This window comes from Poecilia formosa, unplaced genomic scaffold, assembly GCF_000485575.1.
Source record: "Poecilia formosa unplaced genomic scaffold, Poecilia_formosa-5.1.2 Scaffold39, whole genome shotgun sequence".
In the NCBI taxonomy this organism is placed as follows: Eukaryota; Metazoa; Chordata; class Actinopteri; order Cyprinodontiformes; family Poeciliidae; genus Poecilia; species Poecilia formosa.
The window spans coordinates 2,414,524-2,434,756 of record NW_006799978.1 but is presented as its reverse complement, the minus strand read 5'-3'; the positions used below and the strand labels follow the sequence as shown (position 1 = coordinate 2,434,756).

General features: G+C 38.0%; 2 protein-coding genes across 2 annotated transcripts; one reads left to right on the top strand and one right to left on the bottom strand.

Moving 5' to 3' along the window:
• The first annotated feature begins 797 nt into the window (after positions 1-797).
• On the top strand, positions 798-12,692 carry ctso (cathepsin O). Its single transcript, XM_007551052.2, has 8 exons — positions 798-1,059; positions 2,517-2,622; positions 2,843-2,967; positions 6,133-6,300; positions 6,399-6,520; positions 10,720-10,883; positions 12,236-12,328; positions 12,432-12,692. The coding sequence occupies exons 1-8, from the start codon at positions 889-891 to the stop codon at positions 12,464-12,466; spliced, it is 984 nt and encodes a 327-aa protein (XP_007551114.1). The 5' UTR covers positions 798-888; the 3' UTR covers positions 12,467-12,692.
• tdo2a (tryptophan 2,3-dioxygenase a) lies at positions 12,568-17,654 on the bottom strand. Its single transcript, XM_007551051.2, has 12 exons — positions 17,544-17,654; positions 17,315-17,414; positions 17,120-17,210; positions 16,898-16,968; positions 16,505-16,632; positions 16,223-16,409; positions 16,002-16,109; positions 15,777-15,888; positions 15,556-15,613; positions 14,933-15,012; positions 13,954-14,044; positions 12,568-13,752 (listed from the first exon to the last, which is right to left on the bottom strand). The coding sequence occupies exons 1-12, from the start codon at positions 17,576-17,578 to the stop codon at positions 13,599-13,601; spliced, it is 1,215 nt and encodes a 404-aa protein (XP_007551113.1). The 5' UTR covers positions 17,579-17,654; the 3' UTR covers positions 12,568-13,598.
• Between the last annotated feature and the right edge of the window lie 2,579 nt (positions 17,655-20,233).

The window sequence follows — 20,233 nt, the reverse complement described above, 5'->3', positions numbered from 1 at the left end:
TAAACATATTAGGAAAAGAGCAAAGAAGAAAAAAGACATTGATACAATTATGTTTTATGGATCTTCTGGTGGATTTAAAAGCAAAATGTGCCAATTTGGTTTGGCTTAGAATAGAATAGAATAGAATAGAATAGAATAGAATAGAATAGAATAGAATAGAAATTATCTTTAATGTCCCACATGAGTGAAAACACCAGATTAAGCATAAGTGGAAGCATAGCCACACAAAGGAAAAAGACATAAATAAGAAGAGAGACTATGCAACAGGGGCAAATTGACAATATAAGAAAATAATACCGTAGAGTTATTCAGCTCAACATTCTCAGATTAAAAGAAATGTACAAAGAAATGTGCAAATGACTATTAAATATGAGAGAAATATACATACTTAAGTTAAAATATATTTGTTGCATTAGTTTCAGTCAGTCTTACTACTTTACTAGATTTAATACTTATTTACTTTTTTATAACAGTTATTTGAATCAAATGTAGACTGGAGTTTGTGTTTGTCTCTGTTATTACACTTATCCATCATCAGTTCTTGGAATATCACCATTTCACAACAATTCTGTTCTCTCATCCTGTCAGACATGTTTGTTTTTATCTGTAAATCACCCTCTGGCAAATAAAAACTGCTAGACTACATCATAAGGTCTGATTGGTTGATTCTGAAAGAAGTGATAATGGATTTAGTTTGAATTAATATCTTCATATTTAACAGGTTGTTTTTACACAAGTTCTCTGAAGCGAAATTGTCAGCGTTTCCCTGGAAACGCCTCTGTAGTTCTGCGCGTGCGCACAGCGTGACCGAACACCTTTTCCGCGAACATTAAAAGGCCTTTCTTCCTGTGTTTACCTCTCCGTGTTCAGCTGTTGTTTCTTCGTCTAATGGCGGTTTTTCAAATGTTTTCGGTTATTTTAGTCACTGCTGTTTGTTTTGGTGTAAGTGTTGCCAATTTAAATGGGTCTGGGATTGATTTCGACTCGTTCAGGAAGAAGTTTCACCGTTTGTATGAAGTCAACAGTGAGGAATTTAGCCGTCGTCAAATCAATTTTCAGGTAAGAGATTGGTGATGATGAGGAGAGATAGAGAGAATGTTTTTTTACGGGTCTTTGTCCTGTTTTAATTGGAGACTGTTTCAAACTAAGCGTGCAACTGTGTGAAAGCTTAACAAACGGTTGTCTGGTTTCTGTTTAGGAAAAATGTAAACTGAAACGTAAAGTTTTAAAAATAGCAGCACAGATGGATGGATGGATGGATTTGAAGTCACGGTTCAAATTATTTAGTGTCCTGCTAAAGTATTCATACCTCTTTGAATTTACAGCCACAAGTTTTTTATTAGACGTTTATGTGACAAAGCAAAACAATGTCCATAACTGGAAGTGGAACCGTATTCACAATTTTAATATTGTGAAAATAAAAATCTATAAAGTTATATATATTAGACTATTGCGTCCTCTAACACAGGGGTCAGCAATCTTTGCAACTAAAAGAGCCACTTTCTCCTAAATACCAAACCCACAGAAAAAGATTTTTAAAATGTGTCCAAAAATTATTAGTATTATTTTTAAAGGAAGTTAAATTTTATTTTTTTGCTATATTACAAAGTTAATCGAAGTTTCACTGAGGGTAAAAAATCATTTATTTTCAGCAGAGTAAACCCTTTAAATAAACATGTTAAAAAAATGAAGCTAAAATATAAAACACGTAGTGTGACGCCTTATAGGATTTATAGCATGCTTTACTAGATTTTTTTGTGCTCTGTCACAAAAAATCCTAATGAAAGACATTAAAGTTTCCAGTGGCAGCAAAATGTGAAACAGCTTGTGAGAGAAGCTTTGCAATGCAAATATTTTAAAATCCTTGTACCGTTTGTGCCCTGTGTTCTAGATATTCGTTAGAAGAATTGCTAAACTCACCCTTATACTCTTATAATTAATGACTTATTTGGTTTTGTAAGAACCACAGTAGAGGGGCCAAAGAGCCTTGTGGCTCTGGAGCCACATTGCAGACCTCTTATTTGTTTTGCTCTGTCACAAAAAATCCTAATGAAAAACATTCAAGTTTCCAGTTGTAACAAAATGTGAAAAAGGTTGTGAGAGAAGCTTTGCAAGACATTACTGATATTTAACCATCTTATAATCTAATGTAGACATAGACAGAGTTTATTGTCATTCAGTTGTGCAAATTTTAATGTAACAATTTTTATGTAATTTTAATGTATCACAATGCAAATATTTTAACATTTTTGGATAATGAATAATATTGTTTTGGATAATGAATAATATTGTTTTGGTTGTTATCATGCACAGTTTTACTCCACATCCATTGTTTTCCTTTTTAATCTAATCATAACATTTAAAAAATTGAATTGAATTTTTTTGCATTTTTCTGTTTTCCCCCTTGTTATTGCTCTTTTCCCCTCTATTTTTCTTTATTCCTAGAAAATATTTCAATGTTGCTTTCTTAGTTGGTTAAACATCATCCAGCATTTGTGTTATGTGTGTTTTTACAGAATGCTGCAGTGCGACATCTATACCTGAACTCATTTTCTGGGCAGACACAGTCTGCTACATATGGCATTAACCAGTTCTCTGACCTTTCACAGATGGAATTTAAGGGTGAGAGGAAAATTCCTTGTGGATTTAAAGCTTGCAGATTTGAATTAGTTGCATGTACTGAGTGTTTGTAAACTAGCAAGTTAAGACATGGTGAATATCTTTTATCAAATCACTTCTTCTAAATGTGTTTAGTCCTGTTCGCTGGCTCTAGAGGAAAGAGCCGTTGTTAAAGTGGATCTTTGTATCCAGGATTGACTTTGGACTGGATCTTTATTTGCAGATATTTACCTTCGAGCAGAAAGCAGCAGTGCTCCTGGCTTCGTTGGATCGACCAGAGCGGGGCTCCCGGCCAAATTTGACTGGAGGGATAAGGGAGTGGTGGCACCGGTCCAGAACCAATTAGCGGTAAGGTTAATACAGACAGATGATGGATATACTGGATGGCTGTTACACTCAAATTACTGTCAGCAGAAATAAACAACATGGATTAGCTCATCACATTAAAATTTGCTAATGGGGATCCTTTGGTCATAACAAAATAATAATCACATCACTTATTTGCACCTTTCAGGAGACTGGAGCAGAGGTTTACAGGATAATGACACTAGACATACAGCCTGAGCTGCAATAAAATGTTTTAGTTTCACATATATTTATGTGCTAGAATGACCTAGTCAAAGTCTGTACCTGGATTATTGCTGTTCAGAAAATCCCCATCCAGTTTCACTGAACTTGAGCTGTCATGTAAGAAGAATAGGCAAATATTTTAGTTTGAATTTGCAAAGCTGGTAGAGATGAACCACAAATAACCTGAAGCTGACATGAAAGGTGGGGGCTGAATACAAATGCATGCCACACCTTTCAGATTTTGTTTTTTAAGAAGATTAGAAAACTTTGACTTATCTTTTTTCTTTGTCACAATGATGCATAGCTTTGTGTTTGTCACTTCAGATCTCAATAAAGTTAGTTGGAGTTTTTTGTTTTCAACTTGAAAAAATGTGAATTCATTAAAGTGAAATTAAAATATTTACAAATCACTTACCTTTGCAACGTCTTTGTTTGCACATGAGGAAAAGTTTGATCTTTTAAACGAGACTAATGTAATAATACACGTGCTGTAATTGAATGTTGTTTAATTATATTATTTGGTTTTATGATTCGATTTTTCAAACAGATGGTAATAACTTCTTCAGTTAACCTGGTTAATGTGGGTGGAGTGAAAGGATTTCAGTCAGTACTGGCATAAAAACCAAGGTTGACCTTACTGAAAGCCGCCACCTGCCACATTCCTGCAGCTTCTCCACATTTCAGCAGCTGCTGTGCTCTCCTCAGCTCACAGTAAACGTTAGTGGCAGCAGAGTTCAGCTCAGGGCTTTAGTGGAAAATTTCATTTGAGATTTTAGCTGCCATTTCGTTTTAAATGGAAAGCATAAGTTTGAATGTTTATCATAAAATAGATCTTTTACCACGTTGCAGTTTGAAATGAAATTACGGTGCGAGAGGTTCACACATTTAGTTTCGACAATCTGGCTTCAGTTCGTCACCTCACCATCTGCCTCACCAGCTCCTCCTGTCTCCAAAATGCAGATATATACGCCAGGTCAGTGGTGCCGTACAGGTGCACGCATTCTCGCTTATCAAGTCTGTGTTTTTGCTTCATGTGAGAAACAGGGTTGGTATTTTTCAGCCCTGGATTTGTGCATCTACTTCAATATCAGGAGGGACAACTCATCATTCTTCAAATATCTGATTTACAGCTACTTATAATGTTTGCCAGTTACACAGTAAGGATGATGAGAGAAGGCTGCCGTTTGCTTTGATCGTTATGAGGAAGGCATCACTCTTAAGTACAGTTATGCAGTTAAAAATCCTGAGTTCCACTTAGTCTTTAATTATTTTGGTAATTGTATAAATAACTGCCAAGTATTTAAACTCTTTAAATGAATGCATGTTGGAAACCTTCACATTTTCACACCCAAATCACCTTCCCCTCATCTTGGATATATTTAGAAGTCTCAAACTAAGATTTACGACGAGTGCACAGAGAGTTCTCCGTTCTGCAAATCAATTTTAGTCTTGGAGAGTTCAGCTGAAGGTCAAACATTCATCTGAAGTAGTAATGGACAGAATACATATTTGAGTGGCGGGGGAGTTCAATCGTTAAGGAAAAGCAATGAAACGATGACAAACCAAGCCTTTGAGACTTCAGCTCAACGAGCAGAAGGGACCTGGGCTCCAAAAGAACCAGGCTTAGTGAAATGGAGCTGTTGCATGTCCTTTATGAAGGTTCACTTTTTGTCCTTTATCTCTTTAGTAAGTCAATTTGCTGCGGGGGATGATATTTTCACTCTAAAGCACTTCTCCTAAGGGAGGGACGTAACCTATACAGGAGAATGCTGCATGATAACATGGTGTATATTTCATCCTTTTGAGTACAGGGAAAGTTTAGTGCTCCTGGGAGAGTCTGTAAACGACCCGAGTCTCCACACTCACCTACCTCAGCTCTCCTGCAGTTTATCTGCCCACATTTCTTATTGTCTGGCTTGTCTGTGGTCCTTCCTGGGCTGGGTTCCCACACAAGATTAATGGATAGGCAGAAGATGAAACACGATACCATGCACACAGACACCAAATATCAAGTCAATTACATCAGATAAACTCTTCTCTACTCAAAGTTTCCTTGTCTTGATTCCTCATTTATAGCCTGGGTGCAATTCAGTACTCACAGATGTCTTTAATATTTTGTACGCTTGGTGCATACTTATCTCCAGTCCGGTCTAATCAGGATTGAATTTAGTTTCTGTATTGATTTTAAGCCATAGAACCACTTTAATAAAAATAAATAAATAAAAAAATAAAAAAAAGTGTTTCAGACAGCAAACTGTTCATAATATTTATGAGAATTTCTGCTGAGGGAGTGAACATGATGTAGTGATCTCCATGCGGTGTGAAGAATAAAATTTGTTAAAATATTAAAGAGGGGAAGGAAAAAAAATCTCTATTTCCCCGCATAATAAGGTATTGCATGCTCTGAATGAAATGGCTACTAGTTTCTGGGAGGGAATGAAATCAACTTCTATCCATTTTTATTACAAGAATTACTTTATGCTTTATGAATATTAGAAATGATCGGCTCTCTAAAGCTTGAGTAACAGCTGGCTCTATGTATTTCTTCATCATGTCGCTAATAGATGAGAGTGGAGTTTATTCATTTAAATTTTCCCCAAGAATTTAGTTATAAAGTGTTTCTGTCAGTAGGTGGCAGCAGAAAGCAATTAGTCACAGTTAATTTGGTTTAGTCGTCTCATCCATCTTTATCATGCAATATAGCAAAATAATTAGATTTGAAAATGTATTAATGTTAATTTATTGTAATTTAACAAATTTTTTTCTGCTACAAACAGATTCAGTTTTTATCTGAAGTCGGAGCCTTTATATGTGTGGGACTGATTTTTGCACAAAGGCATCACCCACCTCTACAAACCCATGGAAAATAAATGCTGTCAGACTAAATGTTTCATTGGCAATATTTTACTCCTTACCTTATTTCACTGTTTCCTTGTTTTGTAGTGTGGGAGTTGCTGGGCGTTTAGCACAGTCGGTGCTATACAGGCCGTTCATGCTATGGGAGGCTCTCAGCTGGAGCAGCTCAGTGTGCAGCAAGTTGTAGACTGCTCCTATAAAAATGAGGGCTGCAGTGGAGGCTCGCCCTCCCACGCTCTCGCTTGGTTAAAACAGGTGAGGTTTACACTGCGTTACAACTTGAACCAGAAATGACTGCTAACAGTAATTTATCTGTTTTTATGGCTCAAACTGACTTGTTCTTTATAACGTAGACCAGAGTGAAGCTGGTGAGTCACTCAGACTATCCATACAAGGCCAAAACCGGAATATGCCATTTTTTCTCCCCATCACATGAGGGTGTTACTGTGAGGAACTTTTCCCTGCATAGCTTCAGGTAAGAGACAAATGTTTTAAAGCACAATGAGCAGCTGAAACCACATATGGGATTTAAAATCACTCATTACTATTTATCTGACATTAATCCAACCAGTCAGGATTACTAATTTATTAAATTACTGTGCCTTTAATTAATTTGGTAAAGCCATTTTGATGCATTTTAAGGCATCCTTCTCATACACACTGTTTTCTTTGGTGACATTATAAAAAAAATCAAAATATATCAGTGAAGACATTAGGAAGAGAATTGTGTAACTCCTGACGCTGGAATCCACAGTGACGGTTCCATACGGACCTGGGCAGAAAGGCCACTCACTACGAACAAGCCATTATTTCCAAAGCAGCATAAAAAAATCACATTTCTGTTTATTTATTTAGTTTATTATCCAATTGGTCTTAAACCAAAGTGTTTGGTTGGAATAATCAATGTTACATTTGGAGGAAAAAGAGTGAGCTTACAGACTCAAGAACACCATCCAAACTGAAGTAAGTACGAGTTTGGCAGCATCATGCTACGGGGCTGTTTTTTTTTTTTCTTTTCTTTTTTTTTGTTGCAGGAAGGTCTTGTGGACTTTACATAATATCTACGTTCATGGGGCAGGAGCTTGTGTGGAAATATTGAAGCAACGTTTCATGATATGAGCTATGAAGTTAAAGTTGGGGCTCATATTTACCTTCCAAATAGACAATGGCCTTCAGCATCCAGCCAAAGTGGTTACAAGGGGGCTAAAGATGACAATGTTTTGGTGTGGCCATAAATGGGTCCAAATTACAACAAACTATTGTGGAAAGTTTGTGGAAGGATATCCAAGTCATAAAGTATAAATTCTACAAATCACTGAGGAAATGTATGTAAACAACCTTTGGGAAAAAGTAATTAAAACAATAACAGATTTTCTGGCATTTAGCAACTGAAAATAATTCTGGTAATCCTCACTGACCTTAAAAAGTAAAAGTTTAGTCTGATTTAGTATCTGCATGCACATATTTGATTTTAGTTATATATAATAAAAGCTAAAAAATAATGTAATTATGAATTTTAACTTGGTCATTAAAGAGGAACAAGTACAGAGGGCAGAGGGTGTAGGATTTGTCCTGTCCAATCACAGACCACCATGATCAGTCAGTCAACACAGGTTCTGATAGCTCAGTAGCACAAAGGTGTTTCTGTCTGAGTCGGCTGTTATGACCAATGACAGGCAAAATATTTTATTTGATTTTACTCATGTTGGGAAGATGGTTTTAATTGAGCTTTTAAGTTTTATATGTCGTCCATTTTCTTTTGCACTTCTTCCTTCAACCGTAAGACTCTAAACTCTAAGTATGATATTTAAAACATCACATATGCTGACAGATCATTTTCACTCACAGTGCCTGTTTGAGCTCAATGTTTAAAGAGATGTAGATGCCACTCTTTGATAAAATATGCAAAGCTATAGATGTAGACTGTAAAACCAGACACAGAAGGCTGTAGGCATAATTGGATGCTTTTTCAGTTACTGTTTACTTTTAAGGATCCTTCAAAAGGAAATTCAATGAAAAAGCAACAATAATAAGAACCAGTCAGCCTGGTAATAAATCTGCTAGTTGTAATCATCTCACGTGCAAAGGAGACGCATAAATCACTTGCCAGGGAAATGGGAGGATGAGTGATGACCGTGGCCAAATGCCCACTGGTTTGTGTTGCCACCAGCTGGCCTGGACTGTCATCCAGGCAAAGAGTCTTATAAGCCTCTGCTTAGCAGAACACAGCAATTGGCAGCTGAAAAAGGGAGAGTTCAAGTGTTTCACTTGAGAGCAGATTTGCGCTTATACTGCAGGACCCTGGATCTCCATCAGATGGACGTGTTCACCTCGCATCTGTGTTCAGAAAGCAAAATGATTCAAGAAAAACTAACATATTCTGAAAATGTGTGAGCTCGCTGTGAAAAAAATAAAAGGAATAAACATCAGAAACATGAAAGTGGTTCCGCTTTTCAAAAGGTGTGTTCTGTTAGATGTCAGAGAAATCTTTCTGCCTCGAGTCCGAGCCGTAAAAACCAGCATGAGCACAGAGACTGACGACATCGTGAAGCAACGCTCCAACTTTCCAGAATTTGTATCGATCCGTTCATAGTTCTGAGTGAAGTTCGTTGTGATGTTTATCAACAGCCATGTTTGTCCAAGGAGGTCAGGATGAGCAGGACTCACAGGCAGCTGGTGATGTCCAGACTTTCTCTGGCTACAAATGCAATAAACCTGCACTGGTTCTCAAAAAATGTGCTCTGCTCAGATGAGACCAAAACTGAGCTTTTGGGGGGTTTAAGTGCTTTGTGCTGCAAAAACTCGAGCTCTGAATACAAAGGCATGCCACATTTTTCAGATCTGTATTTTGAAACATTTTGTAAACCATGTATAATTTCCCTTCTGCTCTATGATTATACCCCACTTGGTGTTGGTCTGTCACTCACATAAAAACATAATAAAACATGTTAAAGTTGGTGGTTTTTAACGTGACATGAGAACGTTCAAGCGGTTTATTTATACAGCACTTCTCCACGGCTCTGTAAAAGCCTGCCTAATAAAATAACTAAAAATATTTACAGATCTCAGGCTGAGAGAAGATTAAGGGAAACCAAGGTCATAATTTTCAGTAATAATTGAACTTCAGGTTCTTAAATAATAGCAGAAAATCCTTCTGAGCCCCAGTGGAATCAGAGTACTTTAAATCAAACTCAAGCAGGGCAGAGCTGCCGCTTTCTGCTGCTATCATAGACCTTCATTAAATCTCACGTTTAGCCAGTGACTTATTTTCTAACAAAGCAAAAGAGATGATTGTAGATTTCAGGAGAAACTGGGGTAGATCAAACACTATTTCCCTCACGGGAGAGGAAGTGGGGGTGATGGAGGAGCATAAATACCTCTGTGTTCACCTGGACACGGACTAAGCTAGAGACGTAAATGAAATGATCACAGCCATTTCACTAAGTTTGAAGAAACTTGAATAGAATGAGTTACTTTGACATTTAAGTTTCCTCTGGGATTAATGAAGGATTTTTGTGAGAGAGGGTTGAAAAACGTTTAAGGTGAAAAATTAAAGTCTAAAGGAACTGATTTATATTTTAATTTAGTAGTTTGGACAGCAATTCTCTAAATGTTTCTTATTCATATTTCAGATCCCTACCTGGTTTGTAGTTAAAGCAAGTTGGTAATGTTTCATAGGTATTGTTTTTTGAAAGTGTATTGTGACCTTATAACACCTGACAGTCAGTTAAACAACTAAAACATTGGAATTGACAGGTGAGGCTTTTAAAAGATTGATGATCGACTAGAAAACTGCAATCAGTGCACTTAGGTCATTTGACAATTTTCTACATTGAAGGAAGTTTACAGCTCATTATTCTCATTTTTACAGTAAGTGTGAGAGTCGAATATGCTAACATTTTTGTTTTGAATTCATTCTTATTTTCTTTGCTAATCCCATTTGTTGATTGTTTTTATAGATGACTCCAAATTTATCTTTGTCAATAAAACTTCCTCTGAATTTTCCACAAGCGCAGCCTGGCCTTGTTGAGCACAACTAAAAGCAAAGTACAGATGATCTTCAGTCGTAGTAAATGCCAATGTCACGGTACCACTTGAATTACTCGTTTTACCCTTTTCAACAATTCTCTGATCCAGCATGAAAATGTGTCTTTGACCTGCCTCCTGTCTTCAGGAGTGGGACGTCTCTGCTAGTAGTTGTCTCATCAGGAGGCCAGATCTTTACTGCAGCACAGCGAAACACAAACACCATGACAAAGTCAAAGTGGCTTTTCAGAATAGTTCATCACATAGAAAGAGGCCCTATGGACGACATGTAATGAGCCTGGCAGCGGAGGGCATCACAGATTCCCCCAGTGGGAATCGTCTGGCGGGATGACAGGAAGGGGCAACAGAAGGGGGCCTGCATATGCTCAATGTAGAAGAAAAGAGAATATATGTCATATTTGTTCAAAAGCAGATGTACTAATGAGAAATATGGATAGTAGATCAACTTTAATGGTGAGAAGATGGCAGAAGCATGTCCATCTTTCAGATGTTTGAAGAATCTTTAAAGCTTTCAGCACATGTCCATGTTCAGCTCTCTGACTTTCTCATGTTCTTCAAATAACAAGTTAATCAAAAGGCCAAAGAAGCCACCCATAGAGAATATGCTTCTGTAATTTTCTTCCACAGTGGTCAAGAGGAGGCGATGATGGGTCAGCTGGTGCAGTTTGGTCCTTTGGCTGCCATCGTGGATGCTGTCAGTTGGCAGGATTACCTGGGAGGCATTATCCAGCACCACTGCTCCAGCCAATGGTCCAACCACGCTGTCCTGGTTGTTGGATACGACACGACTGGTACAAACTCCTGCACTACAGCTATGTGGCTCTGTATTCTGCTTTAGATAATGTGGGCTGTAAAAGTAATTTACACAAATTAGTGCTGTGGGAGAACAACATGAGGCCCATTATGTTACTAAGGGGAATATATTATTCAGAGATCGTGGAACTAAGATATGAGGAGGATTTTAGTTCCTTGCATTTCTTTCCTCTTTTTGAAAATAAAGGGGATGCTAAGTTTATTCTTTTATTCCAGATGAAATTTTTACACAGAATTTTCCATCACTTAATTTGTTAGATTCTCTTCCAGTCTGTTGAAATGATCAACATCAGGTTAAAGAAAATGGAGTATGAAACCAATATTTGTTTTTCCAGATCTCATCCAGTTGCACTATTCCTCTAATCAGTTGATGAATTTACAGCTAAAACTGGAAATGTACCAAAAAGAAAGACTTACACCTTTCTTTTCTCACCGTCTGAAGTGAAATCAGACCAAACTTCTCTTGTTTTAGGTCATTTACAACCAACTAAATTATTACAATTTGCTGAAGGCCAAAAATGAGAGAAAACAGTTTGTCAGATTTATTTATCAGTGTCATTAAAATAAGAAGTTTACATACTGTCCTTAGTATTTGGTGGAATTACCTTTGAACTCTATGACGGGTCAGATGTTTTGGGTTTACTTGTATGGAGTCATTGTCCATTGGGAAGACCCATTTGGACCCAACCTTTAACTTCCCGGCTGATGTCTTTAGATGTTGTGTCAATATATTTTTTTACATAATGTTCTTTCCTCATTATGGCATCTATTTTACAAAGTGCATCAGTTCCACCTGCAGCAAAGCAGCTGCACAACATGATGCTGCCACCGCCTTTCTTCACAGTTAGGATGGTGCAGGCGTCCCAGTTGGCTAGTTATGGTTCTCTTTGTGTTTTGTTTCCTCCTTCTGAGTGGCTTTCCAGCCCAGTTCGCTACAGGACCTTCAACAGTATCTTCACAAGATCTGTGACTTGTGAAGATACTGTTGATCTGAGTCAGTAATCATTCTGTATGTAAACTTCTGGTTTTGAAGACATTAATAAATAAATCTGATATTCTTTCATTATTGTGGCTTTGGGCAAATCGAAATAGTTTTGGTAATTCTGACTTGCCTAAAAAAAGAACAGTTTGAGTTTTCTTTAACTGTAGCTATTTACCCTCATATTAAATTCCTAACAGAGTGGACCCCCAACTGATTTTCACATTTCTCAGCTTGAATAATTTAACACAGTCTTATTTATGGTGTATTGTAGAAAGAAAACAGTATTTATGTAAAGGCGTAAACACAAACAACCTATGAAGCTGATGAAATGCATGTTATGTTTCCTAGGAGAAATACCTTACTGGATCGTACAGAACTCCTGGGGAACGACATGGGGAGATCAGGGTTACGTTTATGTAAAAATCGGTAGCAACATCTGTGGTGAGTTCATCTCCTTCATCTTTTTGCGTATTTTGATGCATTAATGCAGTCTGTTGTTCTCCTAAAGTGTTAATCACACTTTTCTTTTTGGGTTTCTTCCCAGGTATCGCAGATTCTGTGGCAGCTGTTTTTCTTTGATGACAGTTTATATTTGAGTCAGATGGGTTTGTGTGAGTCACTGCATGCGGCTGCTTCCCGTTGCCAAAATGAAATAAGTCATCTGCTCGTCTTCAGTGTCACTGTGGATAATGCTTTTATTGAAATGTAGCCATCTTGTGTCACAAAAACAAATAAATCTCCTCGTATGTTTGCAACTGTTGGATTATAACAACAAACTGCGACACAATAAAAGTATTTTCACTATGCAAAGTGCATCCATCTTATTAAATACAAAACATGTATTAGAACTCATAATTCTGCTATACAAATATATAATGAATTGGTAGATAAATACATTACAAAATTATGCAGAGTACTATACAAAACATCTGAAAGAGCTACATCATTAGGATTATGTAATAATTCATGGCTTCTCTTTGATATCATATTTAAGCTTTAGACATTGACATTTTTATGCTTGAGATTTCATCTTATTTACACTTTGTTTCACTGAAGGTGCATTTTGGTTTGTCTGAAGCGGCCCACTGTGACATGCTGACATGAAAGGCGTTCTGTAAAACCCGGCAGCGTTGTCCCTCCGCGCAAGGTTTGATCATTCCACCCACTGATCCGCTTGCCTCCAGGTCAGCTCTTCTTCATTTACATAACAGTTACTGAAGGAACATCTGAGCAGGTCTTATCAAGGAGCCGTCTGCCGCACTGCGACTCCGAGACAAGATTAAAGTAAAATAGCATGATTCGGTATCGTGAAACATTTAATGTCAGACATTATGTCACAAGCTCTACGACTCGTTTTATTTTTATTTTTGTGGTTTATTTTTACCACGTGCTAAAGCTTAATATTTACAAGCCTAACTTCACATTTCAATCTTATCTTTATACATTCAGTGAGTCGCCCTTACATCCTTTTAACTTGGTATAAAACAATAAAGTTCATCATTTTACTTACTTACATGAAGTTTACTACAATGTTTATTGGTCTTGAGAAAAGTAAAGTTGAATCAACTTTAAGTCAGAGTGATGCTCTGACTCATGCATATGTTGGCCCAACACAGGGGCTGCCCTACACCTACACACTTGGCAAATAACTCCCCGGCTGTGATCTCTGTCACAGCGAAGGGAAGCCACAACAGACGGCTGAGATGAACTCCTAGTCCGAGTCCTCGCTGCTGCAGTAGGAGCTGTCGCAGCACTCGGCCATGTACAGGAAGGTGTGAACGTTGGGGTTCAGTTTGGGCACCCAGTGACGAGGCACCAGGAACGTTGCCAGGTTAAACAGATCCACAAACACTTTGTAGCGGTCACTAAAGAGAAAGAACATCATGTAGTTGTACGTTGGACACTACAGAAAAATGCTGCTGTTCTGAAAAGTCCAAACTTTCTGGAAAACAATATCCGAGAAATAGGTTATTCTTTGATGATTCTGTCCTTATCTAAATCATCTTGGATGGGCTCTGCAGAGTGATGTTTGCAGTCAGGAGACTGAAGTTAAAATTAAACAATACCTGACAGTGGATCTTAAGTAGTGGTAGCCTGATGAGCCCCCCGTGCCTGCTTTGCTGCCAATCATTCGATGTACTATGCACACATGGTTGTCTTGAAGGGAGAAAAAGAAAAAAAGTAAAAATCTTTGCTTTGACATCATTTGTGCTGCCACTTCCAGTGCACTGTTGAAGTATTTATATCCCTTTAACTCTTTTACATTTTTTCATGTTAGGGTTTTATGTGATACATCAACACAAAGTGACACATAATTGAAAAGAATACATTGGGTCAAAAGTTAATTTACAACTAAAAGAAAACTGTGATCCATTTGCATTCAGCTACATTGATCAGGGGTATTTCTCTACCAGATTTACACAGATGGAGACTGAGATTTTGCCTCTTCTTTGCAAAACAGAAAACTACAACACACACCAATGCTTTCATGCTTAATTTTCAATCTCGCTTGGAAGCCAAAAAGTAGAATTTTAGACCCATGTGACCTGAACGCCACATGTTTGCTGTGCCTGCTGCAGAACTTGTGGCAAACTTCTCAAGGCTTTACTTCATATCTTTCTTCTTGAAACTAATACAATTTGGATTTGTTTTTACAGTACTCCCACCTCCCACCATTACCCAAAAAACCGAGATAAAATTACACACAAGTGGAATTTTCTAATTCTGTTGATTGCATTGAATTTTATTAAGGTAAATTTTTATTTTTTATTAAAATGAAGAGGGCTGAATATTAATGGAAACTATATTTAATTTTTTTGTAAAAAAAAAAAACACATTGAAAACCACATATCCTTTTCTTTTTTACCTCAGTATCATCCTGTTGTTGGAAGAAATGTTTTTTTTTACATTTCCAGGTTTATGGACATCTACTTTGAGTCACTTTTTAACGTCATGTGGTCCCTGTTCACCCAGTTCTGGCTTTACGCTAACTAAAACCTCTGTTGCTGACACGGTGTATGCAGAAAGTCCCATAGAAATACTTACATCTCCATTTTGTCATGAGGTTGTCCATGTCCATGAGGGATGTGAGCAGCTGGAAGGGAACCTGGAACCTCGGCTCTTCCCTGAAAGGTGAAGGAAGGTTTGATGTTTTAAACATCTCATGAAAATCCTTCTAAATTTTAATGGGAGTAAAATGAGAGCAGCTGTCTCCTGTGCACCACCAACAACCTCGGCAGTTTTGCACTAATTATCACTGTGCAGTTGCTGCCGGATGACTTTGTTAGCTCTGCTGAAGCCTTAATGAGCCTCATGTGACATCCTGTCCTTATCACATGTGTTACGTAGCTACGACACCTTTAAGAAAATCTGACAGACATGCTCAGACTGTTGAAGTTTCCTCAAGACCTCTTCACTAGTGCTGTAGGTGTCGCCTGGCTGACAGGGTTTCAGAACCGGGCTTGTGATATGGAAATGTTATGGGGAGGAATTAATGAGCACCCCTGCCTCTGGAACGTGCACTGAGATGTTCTTAAGTTAGTCCCTTTGGAGGTGCCAACACCTTCCAGATATAAAAAGTAATGTATGAAGTGTAATAATACGGTGTAAATGCTCCAGTTTCACTAGAAAATTAAAGGTGGAGAAACATAAAGAAAAGCTTAACTTACCTGTAGAAGTAAATCATCAGAGCACCTTGCAAAGCCTTGTAAGACAGTCGCCTTTCCCCTTGTTAGCAGAAAAAAAAAAAAAAAAAAAATTGAAGCAAAAAAAAAAAAAAAAAAATTGAAGCAACATAAATGTACTTTATTTATGTTGCAAAAGTTCGAGCTCAGTTTTGAGGAAGCGTTGAACACACAGAGCATCTCCAGCAGTCTGATTAAACGGCTACCTTTGCTGACCAGATGGTCATGACGCTTTTCATCAAACAGGGACGTGAAGTGCTCTCTCTGTTTGACAAGCTCAGCCATCAGCTTCTCTTTCTCCTCCGACTCTGGCATTTTCTACACAAATAAACAATGCCCGCAAACAAAAAATCCCCAAGTTCTGTCAATCATCCATGCACTCCGGGGCGAAGCTGGGAAAGTTTGTTCTGGGAGCTGAAGTTATTTCTTACCTCGATTTTCTTCTCCTCCACATTCAGCCCGTCAAATATATTGATTTCAAGCCGTTCCCAGAAATTGAATCCATCCACTTCCAAGCCAGGCGTTCTCTCCAGCCACTCCTGAAAGAAAGGCCCAAAGGTTTTATGCCATTTGTTCCCTGTTCACACCGTTATGTGAATTAACGTGTGGCTCTAAATCAGGGGAATCAATGGCAAGAGGGACTAAGACGAACCTCAACCAGCTTCAGAAGCGTTGGCTCTTGTTCTGCGTCTAGAAGCGTCTCAGTCTCATCCCCTTTAATGTAGTCCTTGTAATGCCGTCGGTTGTAAGGAACCCTCAGGTTGTCCTGCACCCCGATTTTGTTCTCCAGAAGTCGAAACTGAAGGCTTTCAAACCCAGAGGCGGACATCAGGTACTTCCTGCAGACACAAGATCAAATAAACATCCACAAGCAATTCATTAAAGACATAGCGCCTAAATGTATAGTTATTCATGAAGTTAGTAATGAGTTTACCTGAAGTCAAAGAAATCCAGCGCTGTCATTGTTTCCAGAACTGCGAATTGGTCAACCAGCAGTCTGAAGATCATTACAATCCGGTGAATCCGTGTGTTGACTTTGAGCATGTTGCGTTCATCTCTGACCTGAGGGAATAAAAACCGTATGACCTGACCAATAATGACCATACAGTCTCCAAAAACCTCCCAAGACAAAGAAGCTGTAGTAGTAATGAGACGTGTATCCGTTTTGGGGCAATTAGACTTTCTTGTTTTTATCTGAGCTCTAAATTTAAAGGTAACTTTAATTCAGGCAGAGACGCTGAGATCTGACTCTTATAAACAGTTTGAAACCTTAAACACTGAGGCTCTAAATCTGTCGGTACAAAATGTTCTTTTCTGTGTGCCTTACATGTCCGCTGATGAAGATCTCCCGCACCGAATCGATCTCAAAAAGAATCTGCTTGAACCACAGTTCATAGGCTGAAATAAAAATCAAAGGTTTAAACATCATAAATACATCTGCATCAGATTAGAGTTAAGATGCTCAGCTGTCAACAGTGAAGTAGGTCACCCTCTTCAGGTAAATAATTTTCTGCTTGACTAAACACCAGTAAGACATATTGAACTGTACCTTGATGGGTGACGATGAAAAGATGCTCGTCATGGATTTTATTGCCCTGCAGTTCACTTTGCAACACTTGAGCTGTGGTTATTTTATCCAGCTGAGGTTTGGAATTGAGTAAAGCAAACAGCAGATAGTTGGTTTCTAAGTTTCTTCCTTAAAAACGTCCCAAAGATAAAATGTAAGTCTTCCTTGCTGTTTTACCTGCAGGTAGTCTCCATAGATGATTCTTCCTTTGCTGCCCTCTCCCCCTGCCTGCGAGGCATCCTGGCTTTCTTCAGTAGAAGGTTTATTTTTGAATAACCTGCGATATGAAAGAAGGCAGCCCTCAGTCATTTGGGGGTTTTTTATCAACAGAAATGAAAAGGCCTGCATTTTACTGTGTATGTGAAAAAAGAAATAAAAGTCCTTAAATGTGATAACTTAAACATACAAATGTTTCTTCTCAAAGTACGGGCATCGACTCATGGTTTGTCCTAGTCTGTTGCAGCAGGGATGTGCTCCTCTTCGTTTTATAAAATTTACTAAAACGGTCTTCAACTCGGCCTGAGTTTTTAAAGATGTAACTCATCCAATCAATCACGAGGACGCAGTCACCATCCGACCCGCCTCTATTTGCCCCATGCTGTCACTGTTTATCTTGAACTGTGGCTACAATATGGACTTTGTGTTACCAAAAAAAAGACAACAGTTCACAGTAGCTGATGTTTTTTTTTTATCATGAAATCAAAATAGATTATTTTTGCTGCTTGCTGAAAACATTTAGGTTTGACATAAAAAGCTGGACAGGAAACGAGGCTCACCTTCACTGCAGCTTACAGGAGAAAGTCATCTGCAGCAGAAGCCAACAGGTAGTTCTGATTTTTTCATTCTGTTTCTCTTTCTGCTCTCTTTTCCTTCCTCCTCAATGGAGATCAGTTGGACAGGTCTAAAACCTCCTGACTGTTTAACTCCATGGTTGTTCTGGTGAAGGAAAAACCACCTGTCATCTACAGAACCAGTAGAACGTATTGACCTCCCTCCACTTTTACATTTTTTACGTGAAAGACTTATTTAGAACCAGTTTGTGTTAAGTTTTCTTTAAAAAAAAAATGATTGGACACATAACATTTTGGATTGACATGTTCAAGATGTTTGTTAGTAACTCCACAGAAATGAGCGCTGCTTCCAGTCGGCCATCAGGCCTTAAATGTAGTGACCAGAAGCTTCTTATAGCTTCAGTTCAGTTGGTTCTGCTGGAGGTTTCTTCCTGTCAAAGGGTAGTTTTCCTCTCCACTGTTGCTATGTGTATACTTAGGATGAGGAATTAGTGCAAAGTCGATGAGTTTGCGAGTGTTTGTCTATTGTCGCTACGTACTACTACAGGATTAGTGCAAGTCACTGATTTGATGCAATCTGCTGAGTTTCCTTACAAAGAAAACTAAATAATTAAAAAAATCTCAACTGTGTCAAAGTGTCTCAAGCAATGTGTGTTGTGAATTGGCTCTATATAAATAAACAGAATTGAAATGTCCCTGAGTGGCACTAGAGTGAACCTAAACATGGCTGACCAACCAATCTGACTCGGCTTGAAAGGTTCTGCAGAGAAGAAAGGAAAGGACAGGAGGAAAATACTCAAAACAGGTTTACCAAGTAAAGCAGGTATGTCTTCACTAGGCATGTGAAGATATACCTGAGATGATTTAAAGGTGTGATTGCAACCCAGCACACCTCAGCAATATGAGTTTAAGATATAATGAGATCATATGAGTGTAGAGAAAAAGATGCTAAAATCAGTAATGTAACAAAATCAGAAACATTGAAGGAGTGTGAACACTTTTGTTGCCGTTATATTTACATGTCTCTATAAAACAAGATGAGCACTTTTACACAAAATATATTCCATTTTCTTTTCTAATCTTATGCAGACATTTGATCATATTTTAAAAATGTCTTTACACCAGAAACTATCAAACTATCAAAATTTGTTTTATATTCAGTCTCATTATGAACAGTTTTCTGATCATGATGACGGCAGTAGAAAAATGATAACCAGTGGTTGCTTTAAAAACGAAACATCAAACATCTTTAGAAACTGAAACCGAGTCCAGAATCATGAGCAACAATCCAATTACCAACTAAACCATCAACTGAAACATTTCCTTCCAGATTGGAGTTTTTAAAGTTTTCTTAAACTTTAGTAAAATAAAACCCATTTAAATTTAAATATTCTGGCTTTTCAAAATTCTTGCGAACCTCTTGGATTATCATAATTATTGTTAGTAACATTAGATTGTGAGTGTTTGTGGACAGCTCTATGCCCGGTCAAAGGTCTTCTTTACTGTTTACTGTTATATTTGTGATGAATCAAACAACCTGCTGTTACATAACAGATGGACCTGCTCTGTTCTTTACACAGAACGACCTGCCGCCCTGCTCTGGCGTGGACGTTACAGAAATGTCTCATCTGGAGACTCGTGATGATAAAAGTATTTCTTTTATTTCTTGGAAAAAAATCACATTTTTTAAAATAATTTTTATTCGTGGCTTAATAATGAATTAGATGCAATTTTAAAGTTTTTTTTTCCCCTCTGTGTGTGTGTGTGTGTGTGTGTGTGTGTGTGTGTGTTTTAAATGTTTTATGAACACATCCACATGCTTTTTGGAAATCACTGCTGCCAGTCTGCAGGTCATTCATCTGTAAATATTTGCACTTTGGTTAATATTTAATTCTGCTCATTACTGCATCTCAGTGGCTCTGAGAGTATTCTGTGAAACGCTCCAACAGTTTCCAGAGAAAAAGCTTCTTTGTTTTGTAGAAAGCGGGTTGAGAGCTGCTGAGGACAGCGTGTTGGAAACGCAGCCTTGTTACACCTGCAATATCAGCTGTCACACAAAGTTCATGGGAACTGTTTGTTTGCTTTGGGTCTCAGGTGGCGGGTTCTGTGGAAAATAATGACAAGCTCGATGGCCTCCACCACAACACGCCGTCAGTCACAGCAGCCGTTTAGGAGAACCGTTGAGCCGGTTTCTTCAGTGAAAAACTAAGATTTCACAGTCCGCCCTGTGAACCTCCCAGATCATTAGCTTTGTGTTTTTTTTGTTGCTCTTTGTGGACTTAACCAAGTTGAGTCCCATCAGCGC

Excerpts from the sequence above, each read along its gene's own strand:
- ctso (XM_007551052.2), top strand. The coding sequence starts at position 889 with ATGGCGGTTTTTCAAATGTTTTCGGTTATTTTAGTCACTGCTGTTTGT. Across the intron at positions 6,521-10,719 it reads TTTTCCCTGCATAGCTTCAG|TGGTCAAGAGGAGGCGATGA; the intron begins GTAAGAGACAAA and ends TTTCTTCCACAG. Across the intron at positions 12,329-12,431 it reads AATCGGTAGCAACATCTGTG|GTATCGCAGATTCTGTGGCA; the intron begins GTGAGTTCATCT and ends GTTTCTTCCCAG.
- tdo2a (XM_007551051.2), bottom strand. The coding sequence starts at position 17,578 with ATGAGTCGATGCCCGTACTTTGAGAAGAAACATTT. Across the intron at positions 17,211-17,314 it reads TCTATGGAGACTACCTGCAG|CTGGATAAAATAACCACAGC; the intron begins GTAAAACAGCAA and ends TCCAAACCTCAG. Across the intron at positions 15,614-15,776 it reads TGACCATCTGGTCAGCAAAG|GGGAAAGGCGACTGTCTTAC; the intron begins GTAGCCGTTTAA and ends TCTGCTAACAAG.